This window comes from Gymnodraco acuticeps, unplaced genomic scaffold, assembly GCF_902827175.1.
Source record: "Gymnodraco acuticeps unplaced genomic scaffold, fGymAcu1.1, whole genome shotgun sequence".
NCBI lineage: Eukaryota > Metazoa > Chordata > Actinopteri > Perciformes > Bathydraconidae > Gymnodraco > Gymnodraco acuticeps.
The window spans coordinates 5,264,714-5,291,286 of record NW_022992351.1 but is presented as its reverse complement, the minus strand read 5'-3'; the positions used below and the strand labels follow the sequence as shown (position 1 = coordinate 5,291,286).

General features: G+C 44.3%; 1 protein-coding gene across 1 annotated transcript in view; it reads right to left on the bottom strand.

Moving 5' to 3' along the window:
• Nucleotides 1-26,154, bottom strand: part of cntn3a.1 (contactin 3a, tandem duplicate 1) — a 111,319-nt gene extending 85,165 nt beyond the window's left edge. The window contains exons 1-2 of the mRNA XM_034209134.1: nt 25,594-26,154; nt 9,700-9,843 (exon numbers count right to left, since the gene is read on the bottom strand). Of these exons, the coding sequence (XP_034065025.1) occupies nt 9,700-9,754 (55 nt within the window). The 5' untranslated portion in view covers nt 9,755-9,843; nt 25,594-26,154. The remainder of the gene's footprint in view (nt 1-9,699; nt 9,844-25,593) is intronic.
• Nucleotides 26,155-26,573: the final 419 nt, after the last annotated feature.

Genomic DNA, 26,573 nt, shown 5'->3' with positions numbered 1-26,573 from the left:
TAGGTAAGCCAGTCCTTTATTAGTATAAAAGTGCTTCGTTAATAGTTCTAACGCTCGAAGTGGAGTCGAAAGAGATGCGTTTTCAGTTTGCGCCGGAAGATGTGCAAGCTATCTGCCGTCCTGATGTCAATGGGGAGCTCATTCCACCATCTTGGAGCCAGGACAGCAAACCCACGTGTTTTCGCCGATGGGAATTTGGGTCCCCCTCGCAGCGAGGGCGCAACGAGTCGTTTGGCTGATGCAGAGCGTAGTGCACGCGCTGGGATGTACGGTTTAACCATGTCCTGGATGTAGGAAGGGCCAGATCCATTCGCAGCATGGTAAGCAAGTACCAGTGTCTTGAAGTGGATTCTAGCAGTTACCGGAAGCCAGTGAAGGGAGCGGAGGAGCGGAGTGGTGTGGGAGAATTTAGGAAGGTTGAAGACCAGACGAGCCGCTGCATTCTGGATGAGCTGCAGAGGTCGGATGGCACATGCAGGTAGACCAGCCAGGAGGGAGTTGCAGTAGTCTAGGCGTGAGATGACGAGAGCCTGGACCAGAACCTGAGTCGCTTTCTGAGTCAGCTGGGGACGTATCTTCCTGATGTTGTAAAGCGTGTATCTGCAGCAACGGGTTGTAGCAGCGATGTTTGCAGTGAAGGACAGGTTGTTATCTAGGGTCACACCCAGATTCCTTGCAGTCTGAGTCGGGGAAACAACTGAGGTGCCGATGTTGATTGTTAGGTCAAGAGTGGGACAATCTTTTCCCGGGAGGAAGAGCAGCTCAGTCTTGTCAAGGTTGAGCTTGAGGTGGTGAGCAGACATCCACTGAGAGATGTCAGCTAGACAAGCAGAGATGCGTGCAACGACCTGGGTCTCTGAGCGGGGAAAGGACAGAATTAATTGGGTGTCATCAGCGTAGCAGTGGTAAGAAAAACCATGCGGGCTAATGACTGATCCGAGCGAGTTTGTGTACAGGGAGAAGAGGAGGGGACCAAGAACAGAGCCCTGAGGGACCCCCGTAGTTAATTGACAAGGGTCGGACTCAGACCCTCTCCAAGTCACCCTGTAGGTACGGTCTTTCAGGTATGAGGTGAGGAGGGAAAGTGCAGAGCCTGAAACTCCAAGTTTTTGGAGAGTGCGAAGGAGGATCTGATGATTCACCGTGTCGAATGCAGCAGACAGGTCCAATAGGATGATGACAGAGGAGAGGGATGCAGTTTTGGCAGTGTGCAGTTCCTCCGTGACAGCAATGAGAGCAGTTTCTGTGGAGTGACCTGCCTTGAAACCAGACTGGTGCGGATCCAGAAGGTTGTTCTGATTGAGATAACAGGAGAGTTGTTTAAAGACAGCGCGTTCAAGTGATTTAGACAGGAACGGGAGGAGAGAGACAGGCCTGTAGTTTATAACATCAGACGGGTTGAGAGTGGGTTTCTTTAGGAGAGGGTTTACTCTTGCCTCCTTGAGACTGTTTGGAAAGTGACCAGAAGTTAGAGAAGTGTTGATGAAATGGGTGAGAAACGGTAGAATATCAGGAGCGATAGTCTGAAGGAGGTTTGAAGGGATAGGGTCCAGAGGACAGGTGGTAGGGCGGGCAGAGGTAATGAGGGTAAGAACCTCACTTGGAGAGAGAGGGGAAAAGGAGGTAAGTGTGTTGGTGGAAGGAGGGTCTGGTGACCCAGCGGTGAGTAAAGGTGAGTCAGAAAAAGAAGAGCGAATATCATCAACCTTTTTTTCAAAATGGGTAACAAAGTCGCTTGACAGAAGTGAGGAGGGGGGAGGAGCTTTTGGAGGGTCCAAGAGGGTGGAGAAGATGGAAAATAGTTTTTTAGGATTGGAATAGGAAGATTGGATCTTATCTTGAAAGAAAGTGCTTTTTGCCTGAGAGATCGAAGCAGAGAAAGAGGAGAGGAGAGCCTGATAGGTTAGGAGGTCGTCACGGTGTTTGGATTTCCACCATTTCCGCTCTGCTGCCCTAAGGACGGTTCTATTAGCACGCAGTGCATCATTTAGCCAGGGAGCAGGAGGGGACTGACGAGCCTGCCGAGATGTGAGAGGACAGAGCGAGTCCAGAGTGGATGAGAGAGTAGAGAGGAGAGTTTCTGCAGCAGAGTTTGGAGGCAGGAGATGGAACGAATCAGAGGAAGGGAGGGCTGAGAGCACCGACGAGGCAAAGCTAGAGGGGGAGAGGGAGCGAAGGTTACGGCGGACAAGTGCAGGATGAGAAGAGATTAGTTTGTTATGTTTGAAAAGGGATAGAGAGAATGAAATGAAGAAGTGACCGGATGTGTGGAGCGGGTTTACAGAGAGGTTAGAAGTAGCGCAGTTCCTTGAGAATATGAGATCAAGGACATTGCCAGCTTTATGAGTCGGTGGGGACGGAGACAGTGAGAAAGCAAAGGCGGTTAACAGAGATGTTAGTTCGTCTATCTTCCCCGTCTGGAGGTTGAAGTCTCCGAGAAGTACAGCGGGAGGGCCAGTTTCAGGGATGAGTGAGAGGAGATTATCTAATTCCTCCAAGAAGTCCCCCAAGGCGCCTGGTGGACGGTAGAGAACAACAATGGTTAACTGTATAGGATGGGTTACTGTGACGGCATGGAATTCAAAGGTGGAAGGAGTGAAGTTAGGTAGCTTGAAGAGGGAAAAGCTCCATTTGGGAGAGAGCAGGAGACCAGTGCCACCTCCTCTGCCAGTGGGTCTGGGTGTATGGGAGAAGGAATATGCAGTGGAGAGAGCTGCTGGGGTGGATGTGTTGGATGGAGTAATCCAGGTCTCAGTGAGAGCAAGGAAATCCAGAGACTGCAGGGAGGCGTAGCCAGAGATGAAGTCAGCCTTAGGAACAGCTGACTGGCAATTCCACAGGCCACCAGAAACTAGATGTTGGATCTCAGTGGAGCACGTGGGATAGACGAGAGCAGGCCAGTTATATCGATTAGGAGATACACGGGGCCAGTGATAATTGCGAGAAGACACATGAACAGGAATAGAGAAAATACACATGATTATAGCATGCGGGGCTAGAAAACTAAAGAAAAGAGAAATAAGACACCAGCTCGATCAGAGTAGGATTTGCCTCCTCTTTGCCTCCCTCGTGACTCCCGCAGGACTCCAATGTCTTTGTCAGTCTTACTCCCGCAGGACTCCAATGTCTTTGTCAGTCTTCGGCTGTCTGACGCTGAAGCTGACGCTCCAGGAAAGAGCTACCCGAAATGGACGCCTGATTGCTCAGTTCTCACAGCTGTAGGGCCACGGCCCTCTAATTAGTTAACTATCTACAGCTGATGGGCGACAATAGACTGGCCGTGCCTATATTAATGCAGGCTTGAGTGCTGAGACCTGTGAAGCAGGTTTCGCCTGAGCAGATCTGAGATTTAAAATCTCTCAAACGCGATTTAGCCGTTTACGCTACAATAACAATTTATACAGAGTCGAATAAATGAAACAGAGAAGTCTAATTAAACAAGAATATAACTTACAGTGGTTGCTGCGTCAATAGGTAATGTCGTCACCGGGTCCAGATGTACACTGAGTTCATCAGATTTTAAATGCGGTATTTAAATGCTTTTTAAGGTACAAAATGACTGAGTCACGCGGTTGTACTTCACCGGTATACAGTGCATCCGGAAAGTATTCATACCCCTTAACTTTTTTCTTTCTTTCTCATAATTTTGTTATGTTACAGCCTTATTTCTAAATGGATTAAATTCATTTTTGTTCTCAATACCCCATAATGACAAAGCGAAAACGTATTTAAAGAATTTTTTGCAAACGTGTTAAAAATAATGAAATTAAATATCACATGTACATAAGTATTCACCCTTTGCTTTGACACTGAAAATTGAGCCACGTGCATCCCACTTCCACTGATCATACATTTTTAAGTAAACCAACAAATACAGAATGTTCTAAATAAAATAAATAAAGAGCGTCTCTTGAATGTAGACAACAGCTTTAAGCAGCTCCTCTTCACAACATCAAAAATGCCAAAATGCATTACTTCTCTGAAACTGTTGACACCCATTTAACTAACCATGAAACATTTCTCCCATATTAATTCTGAATTTTGCTGAAAGCAAAAGACATCTGATTGCTGGTTAAAGCCATAACAGCAATCTAACTTGATTTGTAAACAATTCTGTTTCCAATTCTACTAAATTGTAGCTCTTTAGTTGTAACAACAGATGTTAGTTTGATTGCTGCAGCCAATTATTTGTAGGAAGACGCATGTAAATGAATTGAGCTTGTCGTAAAATGTTTTAAATCAATATTTGCATCAAATGAATTATGTTTTTAGCAAGTGGTTCTATAGCAAGAGCACAGAAGGTGCATATTTAAGATGTTCTTTTACCAAATCGCTGTATGACATCTCTCTGATATATTTGAATGTTTTTGTTGAATAATGTAGAGAGTTAATTTAACAGATGTTGTTCGATTGTTTTCCAATCCTTATAGACTTTATCTGTAAGAATAAATTGAGTTTTCTTGGTTACACCTTTGTGACCGTGATCTACCAACATGGTTCTGACTGTATGAATAAAACCACTTCTGTGAGATAGGAACTGTTGATCTAATGCTGGAAGTGGCTTTCTGCGAGGAGGTTTGCTGTGTGACCTCTCTGAAGAACCAGCACCTTACCGTGGTAGAGAGGTTTGTGTGCCCTGATGAACCTGGGGGCTGTGTTGTCTGGAACCTTGTGTTCCTGGTAGGGTCTCCCATGGCAAATTGGTCTCAGGCAAGGGGCCAGACTAAGATTGGTTCAAAAGACCTCATGAAAGACGATACAAGAAGTGAGGATACCCGGCCCGGAGGAAGCCCGGGGTCCCCTTCTGGAGCCAGGCCCAGAAGGAGGACTCGTCGGCGAGCGTCTGGTGGCTGGGCTTGCCACGGAGCCCGGCCGGGACCAGCCCGAAAAGGCAACGTGGGCAACACCTCCGCTTCTCCGTCCCGCGGGCCCACCACCTACGGGAAACAGCGATGGGGTCGGGTGCGCTGCCAGAAGGGTGGCAGTGAAAGCGGAGGGTTCGACGGACCAGACCCGGGCGACAGAAGCTGGCTTTGGGGACGTGGAACGTCACCTCTCTGGGGGGGAAGGAGCCGGAGCTTGTGCGGGAGGTGGAGCGTTACCAGTTGGATCTGGTTGGGCTCACCTCTACGCACAGCGTCGGCTCTGGAACCTTACTTCTGGATAGGGGTTGGACTCTATTCTTCTCCGGAGTTGCTCAAGGTGTGAGGCGCCGGGCGGGTGTAGGGATACTCACAATTCCCCGGTTGGGTGCTTCGTTGTTGGAGTTTACCCCAGTGGACGAGAGGGTCGCCTCCCTACGCCTGCGGGTTATGGGGGGGGAAACTCTGACTGTTGTGTGTGCTTATGCATCCAACAGCAGTTCAGAGTATACGGCCTTCTTGGAGACCCTGGAAAGAGTCCTGTATGGGGCTCCTGAAGCGGACTCTTTAATCTTGCTGGGAGACTTCAACGCACATGTGGGCAATGATGGAGACACTTGGAGGGGCGTGATTGGGAGGAACGGCCCCCCTGATCTGAACCGGAGTGGTGGTTTGTTACTGGACTTCTGTGCTAGTCATGGATTGGCCATAACAAACACCATGTTCAAACATAAGGATGCTCATAAGTGTTCGTGGTACCAGAGCACCCTAGGCAGAAGGTCCATGATCTATTTCGTTATCGTATCATCGGACCTGAGGCCGTATGTTTTGGACACTCGTGTAAAGAGAGGGGCGGAGTTGTCAACTGATCACCATCTGGTGGTGAGTTGGGTCGAGTGGCGGGGGAAGTATCTGGATAGACCTGGTAAGCCCAAACGTGTAGTTCGGGTGAACTGGGAACGTCTGGAGGAGGCCCATGTTCAGGAGGCCTTCAACTCACACCTCCGGCGGAGCTTTTCGGGCATTCCTGTGGAGGTTGGGGACATTGAACCAGAGTGGTCGGTGTTCAAAGCCTCTATTGCCGAAGCCGTGGCGGGGAGCTGTGGTCTCAAGGTCCTAGGTGCCTCAAGGGGCGGTAACCCTCGAACCTCCTGGTGGACACCGGTGGTCAGGGAAGCCATCCGACTGAAGAAGGAGGCCTTCAGGAATTTGTTATCCCGGGGGACTCCCGAGGCAGTTGCAAGGTACCGACAGGCCCGAAGGGCAGCAGCCTCATCCGTGGCCGAGGCAAAGCAGCGGGTGTGGGAGAAGTTCGGAGAAGACATGGAGAAGGACTTTCGGGCGGCACCAAAGTTGTTCTGGAAAACTGTCCGACACCTCAGGAGGGGGAAGCAGGGAACCCTCCAAGCTGTGTACAGTACGGATGGGACGTTGTTGACCTCAACTGATGGAGTGTTAGGGCGTTGGAAGGAACACTTTGAGGAACTCCTGAACCCGACAACTCCGCCCTCTATGTTAGAGGCAGAGCTGGAGTATGACGGGGGATCAACACCAATCTCCCGGGGGGAGGTCACTGAGGTCGTCAAACAACTCCACAGTGGCAAAGCCCCGGGGGTGGATGAGATCTGCCCAGAAATGCTGAAGGCTCTGGGTGTTGAGGGACTGTCATGGTTGACACGTCTCATCAACATTGCGTGGAAGTCGGAAACAGTACCGAAGGAGTGGCAGACCGGGGTGGTGGTTCCCCTTTTTAAAAAGGGGGATCAGAGGGTGTGTGCCAATTACAGAGGCATCACACTACTCAGCCTCCCTGGGAAAGTTTACTCTAAGGTACTCGAAAGGAGGGTCAGGCCGATTGTCGAACCTCAGATTGAGGAGGAACAATGCGGATTCCGTCCTGGTCGTGGAACGACGGATCAGCTTTTTACTCTCGCAAGGATCCTGGAGGGGGCCTGGGAGTACGCTTATCCGGTCTACATGTGTTTTGTAGACTTGGAGAAGGCGTATGACCGAGTTCCCAGGGAGTTACTGTGGGAGGTGCTGCGGGAGTATGGGGTGAGGGGGTCTCTACTCAGGGCCATCCAATCTCTGTACTCCCAAAGCGAGAGCTGTGTCCGGGTCCTCGGCAGTAAGTCGGACCCATTTCCGGTGAGGGTTGGCCTCCGCCAGGGCTGCGCTTTGTCACCAATCCTGTTTGTAATATACATGGATCGGATTTTGAGGCGTAGTCATGGGGGAGGGGGTCTGCAGTTCGGTGGACTAAGGATTGCACCACTGCTTTTTGCAGATGATGTGGTTCTAATGGCTTCATCGGTCTGCGACCTTCAGCACTCACTGGATCGGTTCGCAACCGAGTGTGAAGCGGCTGGGATGAGGATCAGCACCTCCAAATCTGAGGCCATGGTTCTCAGCAGGAAACCGATGGACTGTCCACTCCAAGTAGGGAATGAGTCCTTACCCCAAGTGAAGGAGTTCAAGTATCTCGGGGTCTTGTTCTCGAGTGAGGGAACAATGGAGCGTGAGATGGGCCGGAGAATCGGAGCAGCGGGAGCGGTACTGCAGTCGCTTTACCGCACCGTTGTGACGAAAAGGGAGCTGAGCCAGAAGGCAAAGCTCTCTGTCTACCGGGCCATTTTCGTTCCTACCCTCACCTATGGTCATGAAGGATGGGTCATGACCGAAAGAACGAGATCGCGGATACAAGCGGCCGAGATGGGTTTTCTCCGCAGTTCGGTCATCAGGGAGGGACTCGGGGTTGAGCCGCTCCTCCTTCGCGTCGAAAGGAGCCAGTTGAGGTGGTTCGGGCACCTAGTTAGGATGCCACCTGGGCGCCTCCCTAGGGAGGTGTTCCAGGCACGTCCAGCTGGGAAGAGACCAAGGGGTAGACCTAGGACCAGGTGGAGGGATTATATCTCTTCGCTGGCCTGGGAGCGCCATGGGATCCCCCAGTCAGAGCTGGTTGATTTCGCCAGGGAAAAGAAAGTTTGGGGCTCTCTGCTGGAACTGCTACCCCCGCGACCCGAACACGGATAAGCGGGAGAAGATGGATGGATGGATGGATGGTTTGCTGTGTGTGTGTGTGTGTGTGTGTGTGTGTGTGTGTGTGTGTGTGTGTGTGTGTGTGTGTGTGTGTGTGTGTGTGTGTGTGTGTGTGTGTGTGTGTGTGTGTGTGTGTGTGTGTGTGTGTGTGTGTGTGTGTGTGTGTGTGTGTGTGTGTGTGTGTGTGTGTGTGTGTGTGTGTGTGTGTGTGTGTGTGTGTGTGTGTGTGTGTGTGTGTGTGTGTGTGTGTGTGTGTGTGTGTGTGTGTGTGTAAGCCGTAACTCAATGCCACTTCTTTGCTCCCTTGCTCTAACTTCCTAACTCATTTACACACACATGCAGTACACGCCCCGGTCTCTGGCTGTTCAGACCCCCCGTGGGAGGAATAGTGTAGAGCTGGTTAACTCTCGATGAACTCACTATGGGAATGACTTCCCCTTGACCCCACTGCTCTCCCACACAGCCAATGCCTACAGTTTAACAAAAAAAACGTCCAAGTCTGGATAAATAAACTAGCCAGGAGCACCTATCTAGCTCCCTCACACTGTGCTTCTCTACCCAGTATTGAAAGCCTGCATACTAAAATGCTTATCAAGTCCTACTCAGAACAGAGGCTTTGGAGGTCTATCGTTATATTGCGCCATACTTGTCTTGCAAGCAGAGCATATGTAATGTAACCCCTTACTGAATATTAATGCTGGGTTACTCCGTGCCTTTGACTGTGCGCCTCGAGAGTGAGGCAAGGGCTGTGCAACACAATGCTTTCCAGAAAGTGTTTGCACTCTGCTCCTTTGTTAAGCACTAATTTGTTTTAAATAAATAACCCTGAATGTGGTTTCTGCACCTCAGGATTGCAGGAGTACAGTTTATGGCTGTGCGGCGCAGACTTTAATGCTCTCCTGTTGTCTGATCACAAATCTGTCCCGATTTCTAAGACATTTGCTCATCTGTATATTTAACAGAATGCTTAAGTAGGACATAATATGTGATTCAGACATGTGGTGTAGATCCTTAATCCCATAGTGAATCACAGTTCCCAGAGGAAAGCCTCATTAGACAACCACTGATGTGTATTGGATTTAGTGATAAGTGGTGCTAATTGCCATGTAGGCAAATGTAGGTGCCGACGTGATGTTGTCGTACACACACACGACCGTTACAAGCACACACACGCACATGCTTGCACGCACACACTCTAATTATTTTTGGTCCAGCTGATTTGGAGCAAGGCAACATGAAAGATTATTAATTCTTCAAGAAACTGTGCTCATACGACAAAACCCTTATTCATCTTGTTCTCAGCTTCAGACTCTGACATTCAAAAGAGAACTAGCATTTGACCCTGAACATTTTGTAAGGGAGGAAAATTAGGTCTCTCATTAAAAGCAAGATCAATGACAAGATATCGGCACGACTGCCAGTGCAAACTCGATTAGGGTAACAATTGAGGGGCTCTTTAGAATGAATGACTGCACATTCAACCACTAAAAAAGGGACCGTCTCTCAGAAATAGAAGACTGGCTTATTCTTCTTTCAACATAATTCACTGGCAGGAAAAAAGAGATATAGCTGCTAAGCACAACTGAAGGAATGTTGATTGGCTGTCTTGAGCTGACAATAAGGTTAACATTTCCTACTGTTTGTACAACTGTAGTAAAGCTTTACGAGCTCTATACCATAACACCTTTACTTTCCCAAATTGTAATGCCATCTGTTCTTTATGCCAACAAATCTATAAAAAACAATCCATAACCAATTGCTAACAACTTGAAAAGTAAAGTATGCTTGGGAGCCTTACCTGCCATACACTCCACCAATGACAGCAGAAGTAGAAGTTTCCATAGCAACTCCATTTTAATAGTCTCAGGTCAATACAAGCTCACATCAAATCACAGGTGTGTAGATTCCTGGCTTTGTCCTTTTCGGCACTTTCCCGGTGTTTCTGTCAAATGAAAAGAGAATAAGGGGGGAAGCCATTAGAAAACAACAGGAGGAGGGGGTCAATGTTTGTAATATACAAAACAAAAGCAAGGTAAACAAATAAAATATGTATTATCTGATAACATTCAATCTTTGCAAACACTTTTCAGGTCACATTGGGATAGAGCCGTTTCTTGATCTCACAGATATAGATTATACCCAGACTGTGTTCAGAAAAGGAGTTGTACAAGCACTTATAAACACTTGTGTGGTAGCGTTTGCTTAAGTGTGCTTAACATTGCATAATAGGGATCCTGTCTTCGAGAGAAGCATAAAGGGATTGCTTGTTCTCAAACCTGCTGAGACAAAACAAAAAGCAAGCTGGTGGTCAGACACTTCCCTAACATGTGATAAAGAACTGTCCTGGCTCCTCCAGTTCGTCTGAGCAGGAGGGATTATGTATTTCTGACAAAAAGAGATGAGTGTACGCAGGGCAAAACAATTTAGGTCCCCCGAGAGAATCACACAATTGATTTTTCGCAAGGACTTAACCGTAATTCATCCCTGCTAAGACTCAAATGAAGTCCCCCCAAAAAAAGTTGTGAAATGATAATGAGACAAATTCCTCCCGTCACTGATAAACAATGATTTTTTATTTGTAACACCCCCTATACTTTGATAGCTATTATCCTTTATGATAAAGCAGCATATACATGTGTGCGTGTGAAAGGCTGGTTATGGATTGAAGGAGGATGAATAGAGGAAATTAGCCATCGTCTCTGCTCAGACTGACTCCCTCCCTGGTACATTTAACTGACTGATGGCAGAGTCAGCAGGCTGAAATTAATGAGGAAAAAATTAATAGCAACATACAATATAGTCTATCAAAAGGCCTGTGCCAAAAAGCAGAGACAACAGAAAGATTACACTTTCATAGATTCCCAGTTATCTGCAGGACTCTTATCTTCACACCACTGAAAGGCATGACAGAGCTGATGCTTATGTGAATATATCAGCTGTGTCTCAGTCGCCTACACTTCTCTTCCTTCTGCGTATACTAAACCATTAAAAGGTAACACTGTTCCCCTATACATCTCATTATGGAGATTGGGTTTAGAGTGTCATCCTAGCTCCAACTTATCTTGCAGTTATTAGGATGCAAATGTCATGAGTAAATGTTGGCTTTTAATAATAAAACAGAGAGACTTGAAATCCTTTCTTGAGCTCCTGGATATTTTTGGAGTGCTCCTGTTACGATTATTGTGTTATGTCACGTTTTGTATGTCTTGTTTTGGGTGTTTTGCTGTTCTCCCTGTCGTGTTTTCCTCCATGTATATTGTCTGGTCCTTTTCCCTGTGTTTTTCCTCCTGTCGTTAGTTTCCCTGGTGTGTCTAGTTGTCTGATTGTGTTCACCTGTGGCCCTTGTGTTTCTCCTCCCCTGCCCGGCTGTTTCTCGTCTTGTGATTACCCCTCCCTGTATTTAGTCTGTTCTCTTCCTGTGTTCAGTGTTGGTTCATCTTGTGTTTTGACTTGGTCTGTGGTAAGTGTTCTGTTCTGTATTTGTTAATAGTTGAGCCTTGAAATAAAGGAGCTATTTTTTGTCACTTTAATCTGCATTTGTGTCCTGCTTCCTGCACACACCGTAATATTACGAACCAACCAAGAATGGACCCAGCGGACAGTTTGTACGAGGTGGAGTACAATTTGACATGGAATGACTTTAAATATGCCTCCAGTAGTGAAGAGAGGCAGTCTGTTTTTTCTGCGGCACGCCAGGAGGTAACCTCAAGGCCCTGGTTGAGGGAGTTGCTACCCGAGTGGGTGGAGGACTTTTTTGGCAGCTTTGAGGTCAAACCTGATTCCCGGCCTGCTAGCCCCAGGCATGCTAGCTCCATGTCTCCCAATTCCCAACCTGGCACCATACGCCTTGGTGGGTTCCGCCTGAAGTCAACCCGTGCTTCTGCCCCAGTTCCTGCTCCTGTCCAGGAGTAGTATTCCGGAACTCGTCTGGCTTATGGAGGTCCACGGAGTATTCAGGCGGCTGCTAAGAGGAGTCGTCGCAAGGCCAGGCTAGCAGCCCGAGCAGCCATGGTTCCGGCTACAGAACCGGCCCACACAGCCATGGTTCCAGCCCCAGTTCTGACCCCAGCAGCCATGGTTCCAGACCCAGTTCTGGCCCCAGCGGCCATGGTTCCAGATCCAGCTCTGGCCCCAGCTGCCACAGTCCCATCTCAAGTTTCCTCTCGAGTCCCCTCTCCAGTTTCTTTTCAAGTCCCCTCTCAAGTTCCTTCTCGAGTCCCCTCTCCAGTTTCCTCTCAAGTTCCTTCTCGAGTCCCCTCTCCAGTTTCCTCTCAAGTTCCTTCTCGAGTCCCCTCTCGAATCACCTCTCAAGTCCCCTCTCGAGTTCCATCTCTAGTCCCTTCTCGAGTCACCTCTCAAGTTCCATCTCTAGTCCCTTCTCAAGTCCCTCCTCTAGTCACTTCTCGAGTCCCCTCTCCAGTCCCCTCTCGAGTTCCCTCCTCTAGTCCCTCCTTTAGTCCCTGCTCTAGTCCCTCCTCTAGTCCCCTCTCTAGTTCCCCTCTCGAGTCCCCTCTCGAGTTCCCTTCTCTAGTTCCTCCTCTAGTCTCTCCTCTAGTCCCCTCTCGAGTCCCCTCTCTAGTTCCCCTCTCGAGTCTCCTCTTGAGTCCCCTCTCGAGTTCCCCCTTGGTTCCCCTCTCGAGTCTCCTCTCGAGTCTCCTCTCGAGTCTCCTCTCGAGTCCCCTCTCGAGTCACGTCTCAAGTCCCTACCCAATGTCCTGGTCCGTTGGAGGTTCCACTGGGGGTCCTGCCAACTCCATGTCCTGTCCCGTTGGAGGTCCTGCCGTCTACTCTCCTGCCGGGGGTCCTGCCAGCTCCTTGTCCTGTCTCGTTGGAGGTCCCGACGACTACTCTCCTGCCGGGGGTCCTGCCAACCCTTTGTCCTGTCCCGTTGGAGGTCCCGCGGTCTACTCTCCTGCCGGGGGTCCTGCCAGCTCCTTGTCCTGTCTCGTTGGAGGTCCCGCCGACTACTCTCCTGCCGGGGGTCCTGCCAACCCTTTGTCCTGTGCCGTTGGAGGCCCCGCCGACTACTCTCCTGCCGGGGGTACTGCCAACCCTTTGTCCTGTCTCGTTGGAGGTCCCGCCGTCTACTCTCCTGCCGGGGGTCCTGCCAATCCTATGTCCTGTGCCGTTGGAGGCCCCGCCGACTACTCTCCTGCCGGGGGTCCTGCCAACCCTATGTCCTGTCCCGTTGGAGGTCCCGCCGACTGCTCTCCTGCCGGGGGTCCTGCCAATCCCGTGTCCTGGTCCTCTTCCATGGGGGATCCTGCCGAGGCCTGTCCCACCAGCTCCGACACCGGGTCCTGCCCGGCCTCCGGCGCTGTCCCGTCAGCGCCTTCCTGCCCGGCCTCCGGAGCTGTCTGGTCTTCGCCCTTGAGCCCGGCCCTCTGAGAGCCGCAGTCTTCACCCTTGATCCCGGCCCCCTGAGAGCCACGGCCTTCGCCCTCGAGCCCGGCCCCCTGACTTTCCCGGCCGCGGCCCTCGCCCTCATGCTCGGCCCCCTGAGTTCGCCCGCGGTGGCCTTCGCCCCTCCATAACCCCCACCTTGGACTCTGTCTTGCCCCCGGGCCGTCCGCCCGAGTCCCCCTTCTCGGCTTCTGCCTTGCCCCCGGGCCGTCCGCCCGAGATCCCTTCCGGGTCCTCCGCGGTGCTCTTGGGTTGTCAGCCCAGACCCGTCCTCCGGACCCCCTCCACCCACCCTGGTGGCCCTAGTTTTTCGGGACGTGTGAACACACCACATTCAAAAAAGCAAGTATCTGTTGGACTCTAACAGCACTCTCTTGATCTCTACAGGAGACATCAGACGGCAGGTTAGTGGGGGATAAAGGACCGCCTTTTGATCCAAAGACGCTCAGCCCTGAGATGGTGGCTAGAGGAGCCGGGAGTGTCCATGGCAGTATTTGACTTCCTCTTCATTAAAATGAATTACCCTTGTGACCTTAAGTGGTAGTGACAAGACCAATGACTTACTTTCATCCTAAATTGATTCTCTCATTTGTTTACGGCCTGAGATGAAAGTTAATGATAGGGAATGCTTTCAAACTTCGCCTTTCAAGTTTCACCCTCCTTCATATCTACGGAAATTAAAGCGAGTGGTTGAAAATTGTAATATGATCAAGGACGGAATGACGTGATGTCATAGCCTAAACATTTCCTGACACAATTTGTAACTCCACTGCATTTAAATGTAATACAACAGTGATGTGATACATTTGGCGAATTCAGCCTCTTGTTTCACAAATGCATATGATGTAGCTGGAGAATAACACACAACATATCAATCCGATAAATGACACACATATACAAATTATATTTCTTTGGGGTAATGATTTAACTGTATCTCTGTCGAGCGCCTCATATTCCTCCCCAGGAAACTGACATTTCAGCTTAAGTACTTTGTCAATTTTTGAAAGAATATAAATTGTATCTACCAAATTCAAATGCTCCGACATTGGTTTACTGAAAGAGGGCCAAACCGCCGGTGATAGATGTTGGAAGATACAACATTTGAATTAGAAGCAAGTCACGGTGATGAGCAAAGATCTGCTAAATGTCAGGTGCAGCTCAGAGATCTTGCCTCTGACTTCATCATCTGTGGGTAATATTTCCCGTAACAGTTGTGCAAAAGACTCAAATGTCAAGTTACCATAATAACTGTCATTCCTGATGATTTTTAGGCTATCTTTAAGACATCAACATTATAGCACATTTTCCTTTAAGGATTATTGAGTAACATTTTAACACATTTATCAATCAGTCAAAATGCCAATAATTCACTCGTTCAGGCCTGTCAAATGTTTTGATTTGCTGCTTGTTCCGTTTCATTTCATTGTAATTGGATATCTTTTGACTATTGGCCTGAAAAAGGCAAAGAAACCTGACCTTAGGCAACCCGTGCTTCAGGAAAAGTTGATATGCATTAACTATTATTTATATCAACTATCTATCAATGGATCAGTTCCTCGTAGCCTGCACTATGAGAGGGCAGTCAGGGTGAAATCCCTAGTGTACTGGGACTTTAGCTAATGACATGAAATCAAAGCCATGTACTAGAACAGAATAAAGCTTGGATATACATCTGAACACATCTTTTTGTTTGAGGAAATGCAGCTGCTTTGAGGCGAGCCTCAGAATTGAGGAGACAAAGCACTTCACCAAATGCCAGTGTTGTCAAAGTGACACGTCTTTTCCTCTTCTTCCCAGACAGCAGCAGCTGGAGTTGATAAACCACAGATTGTAGTTCAGTCAGCCATAGTAACTGACAGTGATGTCAGCTGATTCAACCCTCTCCACTACACCCGATTTCTCCGCTGCCATCCATTTTTCAAGTCTCAAAAATGTATTAATAGAGGGGTACTCCAGGTTCCTTTGGTTGAAGAGTCCAGATGAAGATAAAACTCACGATAAATTGCATGAGCGCTGCACACACACCCACACACCCCCAGGCTCTGAATCATGAATGAGGCGAGACTCTCACACTCTGCAGGATGGAGACAAGACCGGGAAAAATGGCATACAATGCTGCATCTTTAATCACCTGAGCTGCGACTGCACTTGATCTGCAGACACCGGCTCGATCAGTGTTTGCCTGCATGTCAGGTTCATTCCACGGCTCTGAGTGCCTCACGTCATTTAAAATTCATGTTCTGCTGGTGCCCGAGTTGAGACTCGTAGTAGAGAACGAGAAATGTCTTCCTCGTCCTCAGCACTTTAATTCACTGCGCACATGATTTTGAATTTTTTTTTACAAGTCTTTTTATTTCATTATAGTGTACAGTAATCGATGCCATTTCATTTATATTGTAATATCACAGTACCACAGTACACTCACTACACTCCCCCCTCCCTCCTCCCACCCGCAAATACAATATAGCCATGAAAATAAACATAAAACGAAAAAATATAATAAATAAAATAAAACCACATCAAAGTAAAACAAACAAATAATTATACAATTAATTATACAATACAGCGACAATATAGACAATGACAACACAACTAGTATTTCCGGCCGTCAGGAAAAATAGCCACAGAGTGCACCATTCCATCACTGGTCATATCTCAGATATATTTTCCAAATAAGAAAACAGTGGCAACCACAGAGCTTGAAAGATATGTCCACGATTATATTTTTCCAATGTCATTTTCTCCAGAGGTAAAAAATGTGTTATCTGATCAATGAAAAGTTTAAATGTTGGAGGACGTTCATTCTTCCAGAGTAAAAGTATACATTTCTTAGCAAAATATGTTATTGTGATTAGTATTCTGTAATGTTTGGGGTTCCGTTTAAAGTTTGGCATGTCATTTAACAGGAAAAAACATGGATTTTGGCTCATTTCGATGCCTAAAACGGCTTTAGTGAGCGCATGAATCGAATCCCAGAAATGTTTCAAGAGATCACAGTCCTGAAACAGATGCATAAATGTTCCTTCTTTTACTTTACATCTCGGACATTTTGGAGAGTTTTCTTTGGAAATGTTATGCATCTTTATGGATGTGAGGTCAAATTTGTTGAGAAATTTAAAGTTTGCTTCTTTGATTTTATTGCTTGTGAATGGAAAATGTGTTCTTTCACAGATATTCAACCAAGTAGTTTCATCTATCTGTATCCCTAAGTCCTTTTCCCAGATCTTTTTTAAAGTTGGAAAGGATGACTGAGCTCTTTTAGAAAAAACTGCATTAAATTCTCTAATTTTACCTTTGATCGTGCTCGATGACATCAATATCTCCTCCTCTTCCAACAATCCCGATCTCAATTTATTGCTTTTAATAATTGAGTGGATCACGCTCCTAATTTGCAGGTATCTGAAAAAATCCTTATTTGAAATGTGATATTCTGCTCTTAAATCATTAAATGATTTCAATGTTATATCTTTGTGGAACAAATGTTTCAATTGCTTTATACCTGATTTCGTCCATTTGTTTATATTAATTGACAACAAATATTTGCTAAGATCAGGATTGTTCAAAATAGGAGAAAAGATTAAAATACCTGAGTTAACATGAACTTTTTTTGTACGGTCCCTCCAGGCTAAAAGTGTATTGACCACTGTAAAACATTTGGCCATATTTTTCACCTTATTGAAGTCTTTAACAAATATAAGAGTTTCCACTGGCAACGGGTCAAAGATATTGGCTTCTATCTGAACCCATAGTGAATCCTTTCTTCCCAGAGACCAAGATAGTACATTTCTTAATTGAGCCGACCAGAAGTAGTGTTGAAAGTTGGGAAGACCAAGACCACCCATAGCTTCTGGTTTCATAAGAGTAATTAACTTGATTTTTATTACACCAGATACATTTTGAGATGTGTCTATTGAGAGATTTAAAATAGTCAGCGGATAAATAGCATGGTAACATTTGAAAAAGAAAAATACATCTCGGTAGAATATTTTTATGACATTGATTCTTCCTAGCAGTGATATTGGTAATGTGGACCATTTACTGTAGATAAATCCTGTTTGATTTTGTCAATGAGTGGATTGTAATTCTCTTTAAACAGATTATCCAGGTGTGGTGTTATATTTATTCCTAAGTATTTAAAGCCACCTGGTGACAAATTAAAAGAACAAGACTTTTCCAAATTTGCTGTTGGCGTCATATGTAAGAAACAAGCATTCGATTTCTTAAAATGTATCTTATATCCTGAGTATCTTCCAAATTGCTCTATCGTGTCGTGCAGGTGTGGTACTGAATTTTCTGGGTCTGTTAAGTAAAGAATGATATCGTCAGCATACAGAGAAATGTTGTGTTCATCGTTAATCTTCACTCCTTTAATACTTATGTTGTCTCGCACACATGACGCCAGTGGTTCAATTACAATTGCAAAAAGCAAAGGTGACAGAGGACATCCCTGTCTTGTCCCCCTTGTTAGTGGAAAAAAATCTGAGGAACTGCAGTTAGTAATAACCGCTGCTTTAGGATTTTTATAAATGGATTTGACCCACTCTATGAACCGAGAGCCCATATTTAACCTGTTCAAGATAGCAAAAAGAAAATTCCACTCAACCCTGTCAAAAGCCTTCTCGGCATCTAAAGAAAGAAGCAGAGATGGCTTCTGACAGGTGTCCAAATGGTTTATAATATTCAAAAGTCTCCTTATATTATCAGAAGAATATCTGCCCTTGACAAAACCTGTTTGTTCAGGACTAATTAGTTTAGGTAAAATAATTTCCAGTCGTTTTGCTAATAATTTGATGATAATCTTATAATCATGATCCAAGAGGCTTATAGGCCTAAATGAAGAACAATTCAAGGGGTCTTTCCCATCTTTATGTAGTACAGTAATATATTCAAGATTCATTGATTGAGGAAGTGTTCTGTTGTGAGAGAAGTTGTTAACCATTGACATAAATATAGGTTGAAGTTCAGTCCAAAACTCTTTATAAAATTCTGCCGAGAAGCCATCTGGCCCTGGGCTTTTATTTATAGGCATACAGTTGCAAGAAAAAAAGTATGTGAACCCTTTGGATTCTCCACACATAGCGTTGTGTGTTCCTTCCAAACAACTCAACTTTGGTTTCATCTGTCCACAGAATATTTTGCCAGTAGTGCTGTGGAACATCCAGGTGCTCTTTTGCAAACTTCAAACGTGCAGCAATGTTTTTTCTGGACAGCAGTGGCTTCCTCCGTGGTGTCCTCCCATGAACTCCATTCTTGTTCAGTGTTTTACGTATCGTAGATTCGTCAACAGAGATGTTAGCATGTGCCAGAGATTTCTTTAAGTCTCTAGCTGACACTCTAGGATTCTTCTTCACCTCATTGAGCATTCTGCGCTGTGCTCTTGCAGTCATCTTTACAGCACGGCCACTCCTAGGGAGAGTAGCAACAGTGCTGAACTTTCTCCATTTATAGACAATTTGTCTTACTGGACTGATGAACATCTAGGCTTTCAGAGATACTTTTGTAACCCTTTCCAGCTTTATGCAAGTCAACAATTCTTAATCGTAGGTCTTCTGAGAGCTCTTTTGTGCGAGGCATGGTTCACATCTGGCAATGCTTCTTAAGAATAGCGAATTCAAAACTGGTGTGTATTTTGTATAGGGCAGGGCAGCTTTAACCAACACCTCCAATCTCGTCTCATTGATTGGACTCCAGGTTGGCTGACTCCTGACTCCAATTAGCTCTTGAAGAAGTCTTTAGCCTAGGGGTTCACATACTTTTTCCACCCTGCACTGTGAATGTTTACATGGTGTGTTCAATAAAAACATGAACACATATAATTGTTTGTGTGGTATTAGTTTAAGCAGACTGTGTTTGTCTATTGTTGTGACTTAGATGAAGATCAGGGGCCTCATGTATAACGCCGTGCGTAGGATTCACGTGGGAAGGTTGCTTACGTAGGCTAGTAGAAATCCAAAAAATAGGTACAGAAATGTTCCGACATTTTCCGATTCACCAAACATTGCGCACCGGCGAGGAAAGTGCGTACAGCACTTCCTACGCCGGTTTCCCTTTATAAATCACAACCGACTCGAAATGCGGTGCAGCTTTTGCGGGCTTCACGTAACGCCCATATTTGCCTAGAAATAGTCAAAGAAACGCCCATTCATTCATTCATTCTGACTGACTTTATGAAGAAGATCGCAGGAAATGACGACAGAACAGCTAAAAAAGACATCTCACACCGTGTCAGATTTTGGTTATTTTGGGGAGGTGGAGATAAATCATATTGTTTGGTGGATGCAGTTTGAACCAGAGTAGCAGCATGGAGGTCGTATCGTCACCAAAATAAATACATAAGTGGTCCAAAAAAGGTTAATGACAAAAACAATACACATCCTTCCTCAGGCAGTGTGTTTGTACCGGGGACAGGAGACACCCCCTTGATGAGAGACTGTAATAAGTGAACGGGGAATCCCTCCGGAGTGGAGTCATGACGACTGGATCTGAATTATGTTTTTGTATTTGGTGGTTTGTGTCCCGACTGTCGATCAGCTGTGCGCAGCGTCTCCACTGCAGCCTGTGCGTCTCAACCCCCCGCAGCAACTCTATATCCACCAGTTAAAGGAAATACAACTAATGTGTTGTGTTATATTAGCTGTACAATTGACCACATGGTGTTCTTAGCTTCCATACCTCCTGTGTTTTACGAGCGACTTATCAAGTCTTGGCAAACGGCATAAAACACGATTAAACATGAAACCATGCTCGTATCTACAACCTATAGAAATGCAAAACGGCGTCAGTTTAGACGTAATTCTGTCCTCCTGCTTACCGCATAATTTATGAGAAAACATTTCATAACATTAACACAACATATTCGAGGTGGTTTTAAATAACATATCCGTATTTATTTATTTCTCCAAGTTATGTGTTTGTGTGCACTGAGGAGTCTCAAACAGGTGTTTGTTTAATCATTTTAAGATTGGCTTTAATCAATGTTTGAAAATGAATTCTTCATATATGATAAATGAGAGGTAACATTTTGTTTATGGTATTATTTCCACATATTTCTCTCCATTCTTCCTTCTGCCAACGCGGTGTCCCAGTTTCTCGTCTCTCCCGTTGTTGTGCTTAGTGCGTACGCATGGGTTAGAGTTTGCGTGGAGGACCGCACGTTTTCCCGTCAAGTTAGTATTTTATAAATCGCAAACATTGCGTAGAAACTGGCGTACGCCATTTTTTGAGCGTATATCGCTTTATAAATGAGGCCCCTGAACACATTTTATGACCAACTTATGCAGAAATCCAGGTAATTCCAAAGGGTTCACATACTTTGTCTTGCAACTGTAGATTTAATTGCAGCCAAAACTTCTACTTCTGTAATTGATGAGTTTAGATACTCTTGATCTAAATCAGATAATGTAGGTAAATTAATGTTATGGAGATAATTGTCCAGTTCATCTTGTGAGTAATCACATTGAGATTTGTATAATTTGTTATAAAATTCATAAAAAGTCTGGTTAATCTGTTTTGGGTGGTAGGTTATCTTGTTGTCTTTCAGACGAATTGCCTTTATAGCCTTTTCTGCTTCTTTAATTGATAGGCAAGTAGTTTACTTGGTTTATTGCCGAATTCATAATTATTTTGTCTGATAAGATTCATTTGTGTTATGATTTCATTTGTTAAGTCAATATTTAATTTAGCTCTGGCTGTGTTTAATTGTTTCCAGTTTTCATCTGTTGATGCGGATTTATGAAGTGCTTCACATCTGTTTACTTCTCTTTCAAGTTCTTGTCTGAGCTTAATTTTTTCACGTTTTTTAAAAGATGTGTATGAGATAATAAATCCTCTTAAAGTAGCTTTTGCAGCTTCCCAAATAATATTCGGATCTATAGAGGGGTCATTGTTTTCTTTTATATAGTACCTTATCCACATTCGCATTTTTAATTTAAATGTTTCGTCTCTAAGTAAGGAGTTATCAAATTTCCAGCGCCTGGATACCAATTCTCCACTCTCCAAGTGAATAGTTAAATAAACTCTTGCATGATCTGAAATATTAATGGAATCAATTGTACATTATTTTACCCTATGCATGTATTTTGAGGGAATAAAATAATCTATTCTAGAATAAGAGTTGTGGACATTTGAAAAGAAAGTGTAATCTTTGACATCTTGATTTAGTTGCGCACATGATTTAAAGATTCACAAAGCAGCTCTGCGGTAGAGTGGCCCTGATGATGATATCAAGTCCTAATCAGTATTCACATTTTTTTACACATAATAATTCATTATTAAAACGTACCCTTAAGAGAGAAATTAAGATTATTATTGTATTCATTGATAGTGTGAGTTTTTTATCTAGTGATTTTCTTTTGAATGTTTGCAAGTACTTCATGGTCTTTGATAAGTGTAGGTGTAATATCCAAACCCAAAATAAATGTTTGTAGTTTCTAGTACAATTTGGAAAAAATAAATCTATTTCATCTAAAAAGGTATTTTGAAGATGCTTACTTCCGCTTGTACTGACTGTAAGTAATGCACTCAACGGTACTTTAAACGTTTAAAGGGCATGAAAAAGCAAACCTCAAAACGATATAAACTTCCATCCAACCATCCTGCTTTCTAAGATTCTATGCTCACATAACCAATGAGCTTAAAACTTTTCTTAAGCTTTTGAGCGTGCCAATGTTTATATTCCTCCCAAATGGCACATCATGGGAGTCAAGGAAGAGCCAACATATTCCCTAGCCAAGCTTGTACCTCAAATAGTGGCCCAAGACAAAGAGACTAATGGTGTTTTGATCTACAGTAAGCACACAAGCCGCAGGCATGACATAACACATGCCAGCTTCTTCATTTCTCCAGACCACACCAGGGGCGCTCCACTCAGCGCTCAGCCCAATCTCCCCTGTGACACCATCAACAGAGTATGTGGAAAGGTTCTTCCTGCTTTCACACACACCCCAAGCCCAATTTTCCGCATAATGAGCACAGAATATGGTAATAATTTAGACACCCTTATCGAGCTACAGTATGCATCAACATTCAGTCAGGATGTTTCTGAATACCCTTTATTTAAGCATTATTGATTAAATGGTTAAACTTCAAGCAATGCTTTCATGCCTTGAAATGGTTAAACTTCATGCAATGCCCTAAAATGATAAAAGTGATAGATGTAAGTTAATTGATTGATCACTGTAACTTTTTATTTAATTGGAAATAAACTAAATATAACTGGAGTGGCCTAGATTTTAATCACTCTAATTAGGCACCTGCAGCAAACATATTGTGTCTTTATGATACTGCTCATGCTAGCTCTGAATGAAAATGGTTGACAATTCCAGTGCACCTGCCTTTATTCAAGCACTAATTAAGAATCCCAATTGGATTTAAGAGCCTGCCAATAAATAGTTTCTTAAATACAGATTTCAATATTTGGTGCAACACTTTGGTGGAATCTAGGAGTTATAACGTGAAGTCATTTTAAGGCCTATAACCTTAAGCTAGTAATACTGTGAGGAATAAAAGGATCCTCACACACGTTGAGCACCGAGTCTTAATATTTCAATACAAACTAGAAGGATAATAATGACGAAAGGTCTGGAAGATGAAAAAACATACAACCTTTTGCCCAATTCAAAACAACAATCTATTCAATCTAATAATGACAATCTAATATTAGACACCTACAACGAGATAAGCCAAAACAACATCCGCATGTCAATCAAACATCAACTGACCTTTCATTTCTAAAGTGAAAACTTGACAAATAACAAGTCCAAAATGTTATCACTCCATTTGTGTCTCTTCTGAGAAAAAAGAAATCCAGCTGAGCGAAAGCAGAGTAACACATTATATATAATGTGAAGAGACGGATTACATTGCCTTTAATTTACATGATATTTATCTTCCATGGGTGGATATGTCTGAATATATTGCTGATTCAAGAAGAGGAGGAGGTTGGATCGTTTTACAATACCCCACTGAGCTGGTGTGCATTAGAAATGACAAAAATAAACATGTAGCAAAATACTGAGGAGTTTTGATTTCGAGGAACAATCTGTATTCAGTCCAAGTACAAATTGTGGTTGTGAATTATAAACATTTAAAGGCAATAGGTAAGCAAAGAGTTTGAGTTTTGTGTTGCTGCTGTTCCGTTTACAGCTTGTACTGTAAAGAGTCACAAAGATGAAGCAGTACCCTGACTCAAAGAGACTTGCCTCTCGATTTGTGAATCCTTTTAAAGCATAAACCCAGTCTCCAAACAGTATTTTAAAGAAGCCTAGGAAATGGACAATTATTATGGAAAGCTGGGAAACTTATCTCAAAGCAAAAGTTAAGTATAAACTCCAGACACTAACTTGCAATTGAAAGTAATTCCTCGGCTATACTAGGACACCTCTTTTGATCCTGTCCTAAACTTATCAAGTTCTGGTCTGATTTTTTATTTTTATAATTTTTATAGAGCTGTGATATTACACCAGACCCATACACTCTTCTGTTGAGACCAAATATATCACAATTCCAACAAAAGACAATACAACATTGCATTGTTATTGCAAAAAGTTATATTTAAACCCTTTAATAATGAGGATGTTGGCTCTTTTGACCTGGCAAGCAGGAATTGTGTCGGAAAGGATCCGATACAATGCTTCTCTCAGCTCTGCAACCTTTGATACAAACATGAGGCAATCATTTCTGTCTTTTTATTATAGAATGGCCTAAAGTGTTTGCATATATGTACATATAGGTGTGTACTGTATATGCTGTCAACATGTATTTCTCTCGGTAAAGTAATCGTATGGAATCCATTTATTGCTGATTGTTTTGTTCATCAAATTGCTTTGTATCTCAGCAAGTTGTTCCCCTATTTATATATATGTACACAGTCACAAAATTAATTGTTCAAAATGTGATCATTTTGTTAACCATAAAATGTACTCTGCTCTGCAGGTAAAATGGTGGCGGTCTACTCCGCTGGATACCTTTTAGTTTTGAATCAACCGCAAAACACAAAAGTGAAAACAATGTCTGAAGGAGCCATGTGGATCCTACTAAGCTTCCCTGTTAAATGCTGTAAAAAGACAAACCAAACTTTTGTCCTCCGGATTCACAACGTGTTATCTGCATCAACCCCTTTGAGTCTGTGTGCTGTTTTTCCAGGCTCCGCTCAGTGGGGTAGTATAAACTTCATGTTACACCCTCCTCCTCTTTCTAAACCAGTGACATCATCTGAAACGTGTCCAGCCATATGCACGCTTCCCCAAGGAGATGTGTAGTAGCTCTACTACTCCAAACACTTGGATACTGAAGGTTAGAAGAGTAACTGCACTCCAGAGAAGTATTTGTGTAAGGACTAAAACCACATTTTTTGGTAGAAAAAGTTATGCCCAGGGCACATCCAGCTGGCATTATGTCAACATGAAACAAAACAAGTGTTAACAACACTGAGACTTCCTTGCAAACAAAGGAAAGAATGACACCAACTGCAAATATGTTGTGACGAAGAATAATTAAATGTCAGAAGAAACTCATCCTAAACCACCTCTAATTTAAATAGCAGAATCATAACGTGCGATGCTTCTCCCTCTCAAACATGTGTTCACTTGATTTCATGAGGATAGCCCATTTCTAACAGAGACACACGCTTAAGGACTTTAGCCATCTGATCAGCAATCAGGCTCAGAGCTGGGTGCAATCAAAGAAAAGGAGAGATGGTGACGAGACTGGACTGAATCCAATCCCCATGTTGATAGCTGGCAACAAATGAGTTCCGTCAGAGCTTTTAAATGAAGAATTAATAGGTGGATTTGTGCCCTCTTGCAGAATATATGCATGGTATAAATGATGTTCATGGCAATAATAGGACACAACGATTGTTATCATCTCTAATGGATGTGTGGAAATTGTACAAACCAATTGGGAATAGGCATTTCAAACCTGTTAGTTTCCAATTGACACATGGCTATAAGGCATGCACACTAATATATGCCTTGACGTGCAATTTCACCCTGGACATTTATTAATAGGCTGTGTGTGTGCTGCCTATTGCCCGAGAGACATAAATAAATAGTATGAAAAAGCCACAAGAAAATAACCTTCATTCTGATATTACTCTGTAATAAAGGACTTGAATGTTTTACACAATTTCACAGTAATTATGTTCGTTGTGAGAGTGAAGTTTCTGAGGGCTGACGGTTAAGAGCAGCCTGGTGATTGCAGAGACCGAAACAAGCAATACTATGTTAGTAATATCAAAAAATATAGTTTATACAGAAAATAAACACGAGAAATACTTGTAGTTAATTACCTGAGTATGTTCCCTGCTGATATTTATCCCTTTTCGGATATCCATGTTACACCGCGCATCTCCTCACTCCTTCAGCCCAGCAGCTCCCAGCATCGAGTCCACGGCGACAGTGAAGTTCGTCACTTCAAAGTGCGGATGCTGCTCTCGTAGAAATGGTCCCAAACTCTCTTCTTTGCCTTTTGAACGCAGGCTACCTTAAAATAAGGCGTACACTCTTTCCACCCTCCGGTTCCTTCGCTGTTTTACAGATTCCGAGTAGTTGCTAGCAGCCCGGTCCTCCACACTCTGTCCCCGGCACGTTCACTCAGGGCACCGCGGCAGTCCTGCTCGCACCGCCGCCAGGCTGATCCAAACACGCTGCCGTGGCTTGCAGCGTAAAGGTCTGCGGTGAGAAGGTTTTAAATGTCGTTGTATGAATCTTTAGAGAGGCAGAAAGTGATCACACAACGGGGTTAAGTCTTAACGTCCGAGAGTCCACACAGGACAGGACTGTAGTTGCCTGCGCGCGGAGACAGTGGCACATCGGGCATCACATCGGAGACTGTGGGTACAGTAGTGTTCCGGTTTTTGTGTCCACGAAGCAGGTTCAAAGCACGCTCTTCACATCCTCAAGTCATCACGAAACAAAGCCTTAACAATAAATCACCCTCCTTATCTGGAATGTTCGTGTAATTGGTTGTTTTTATTTCTAAGAAATTAAAGCCCAACAATGAATACGTTTCATTATTCTGGGTGGATTAATTATTAGAAAGCTCGTTAAAATTATCCACACCGCAGTATACACATTTACAGGTAAAAGCACTGCTAACATTCTTTAAAAAAAGATTGTATTATTTAATTCATTAAACCTTTCACTTGAACAACAATGTAATGTGTTTTAAGTTTCTCAATTTGACACCAGTGAACATGTTGAGGTCAATCTCAGTTTGAAAAATGGTATTCTGTGTTTAATGCTCCTTCCTTTATTATTTTGCCTAGTA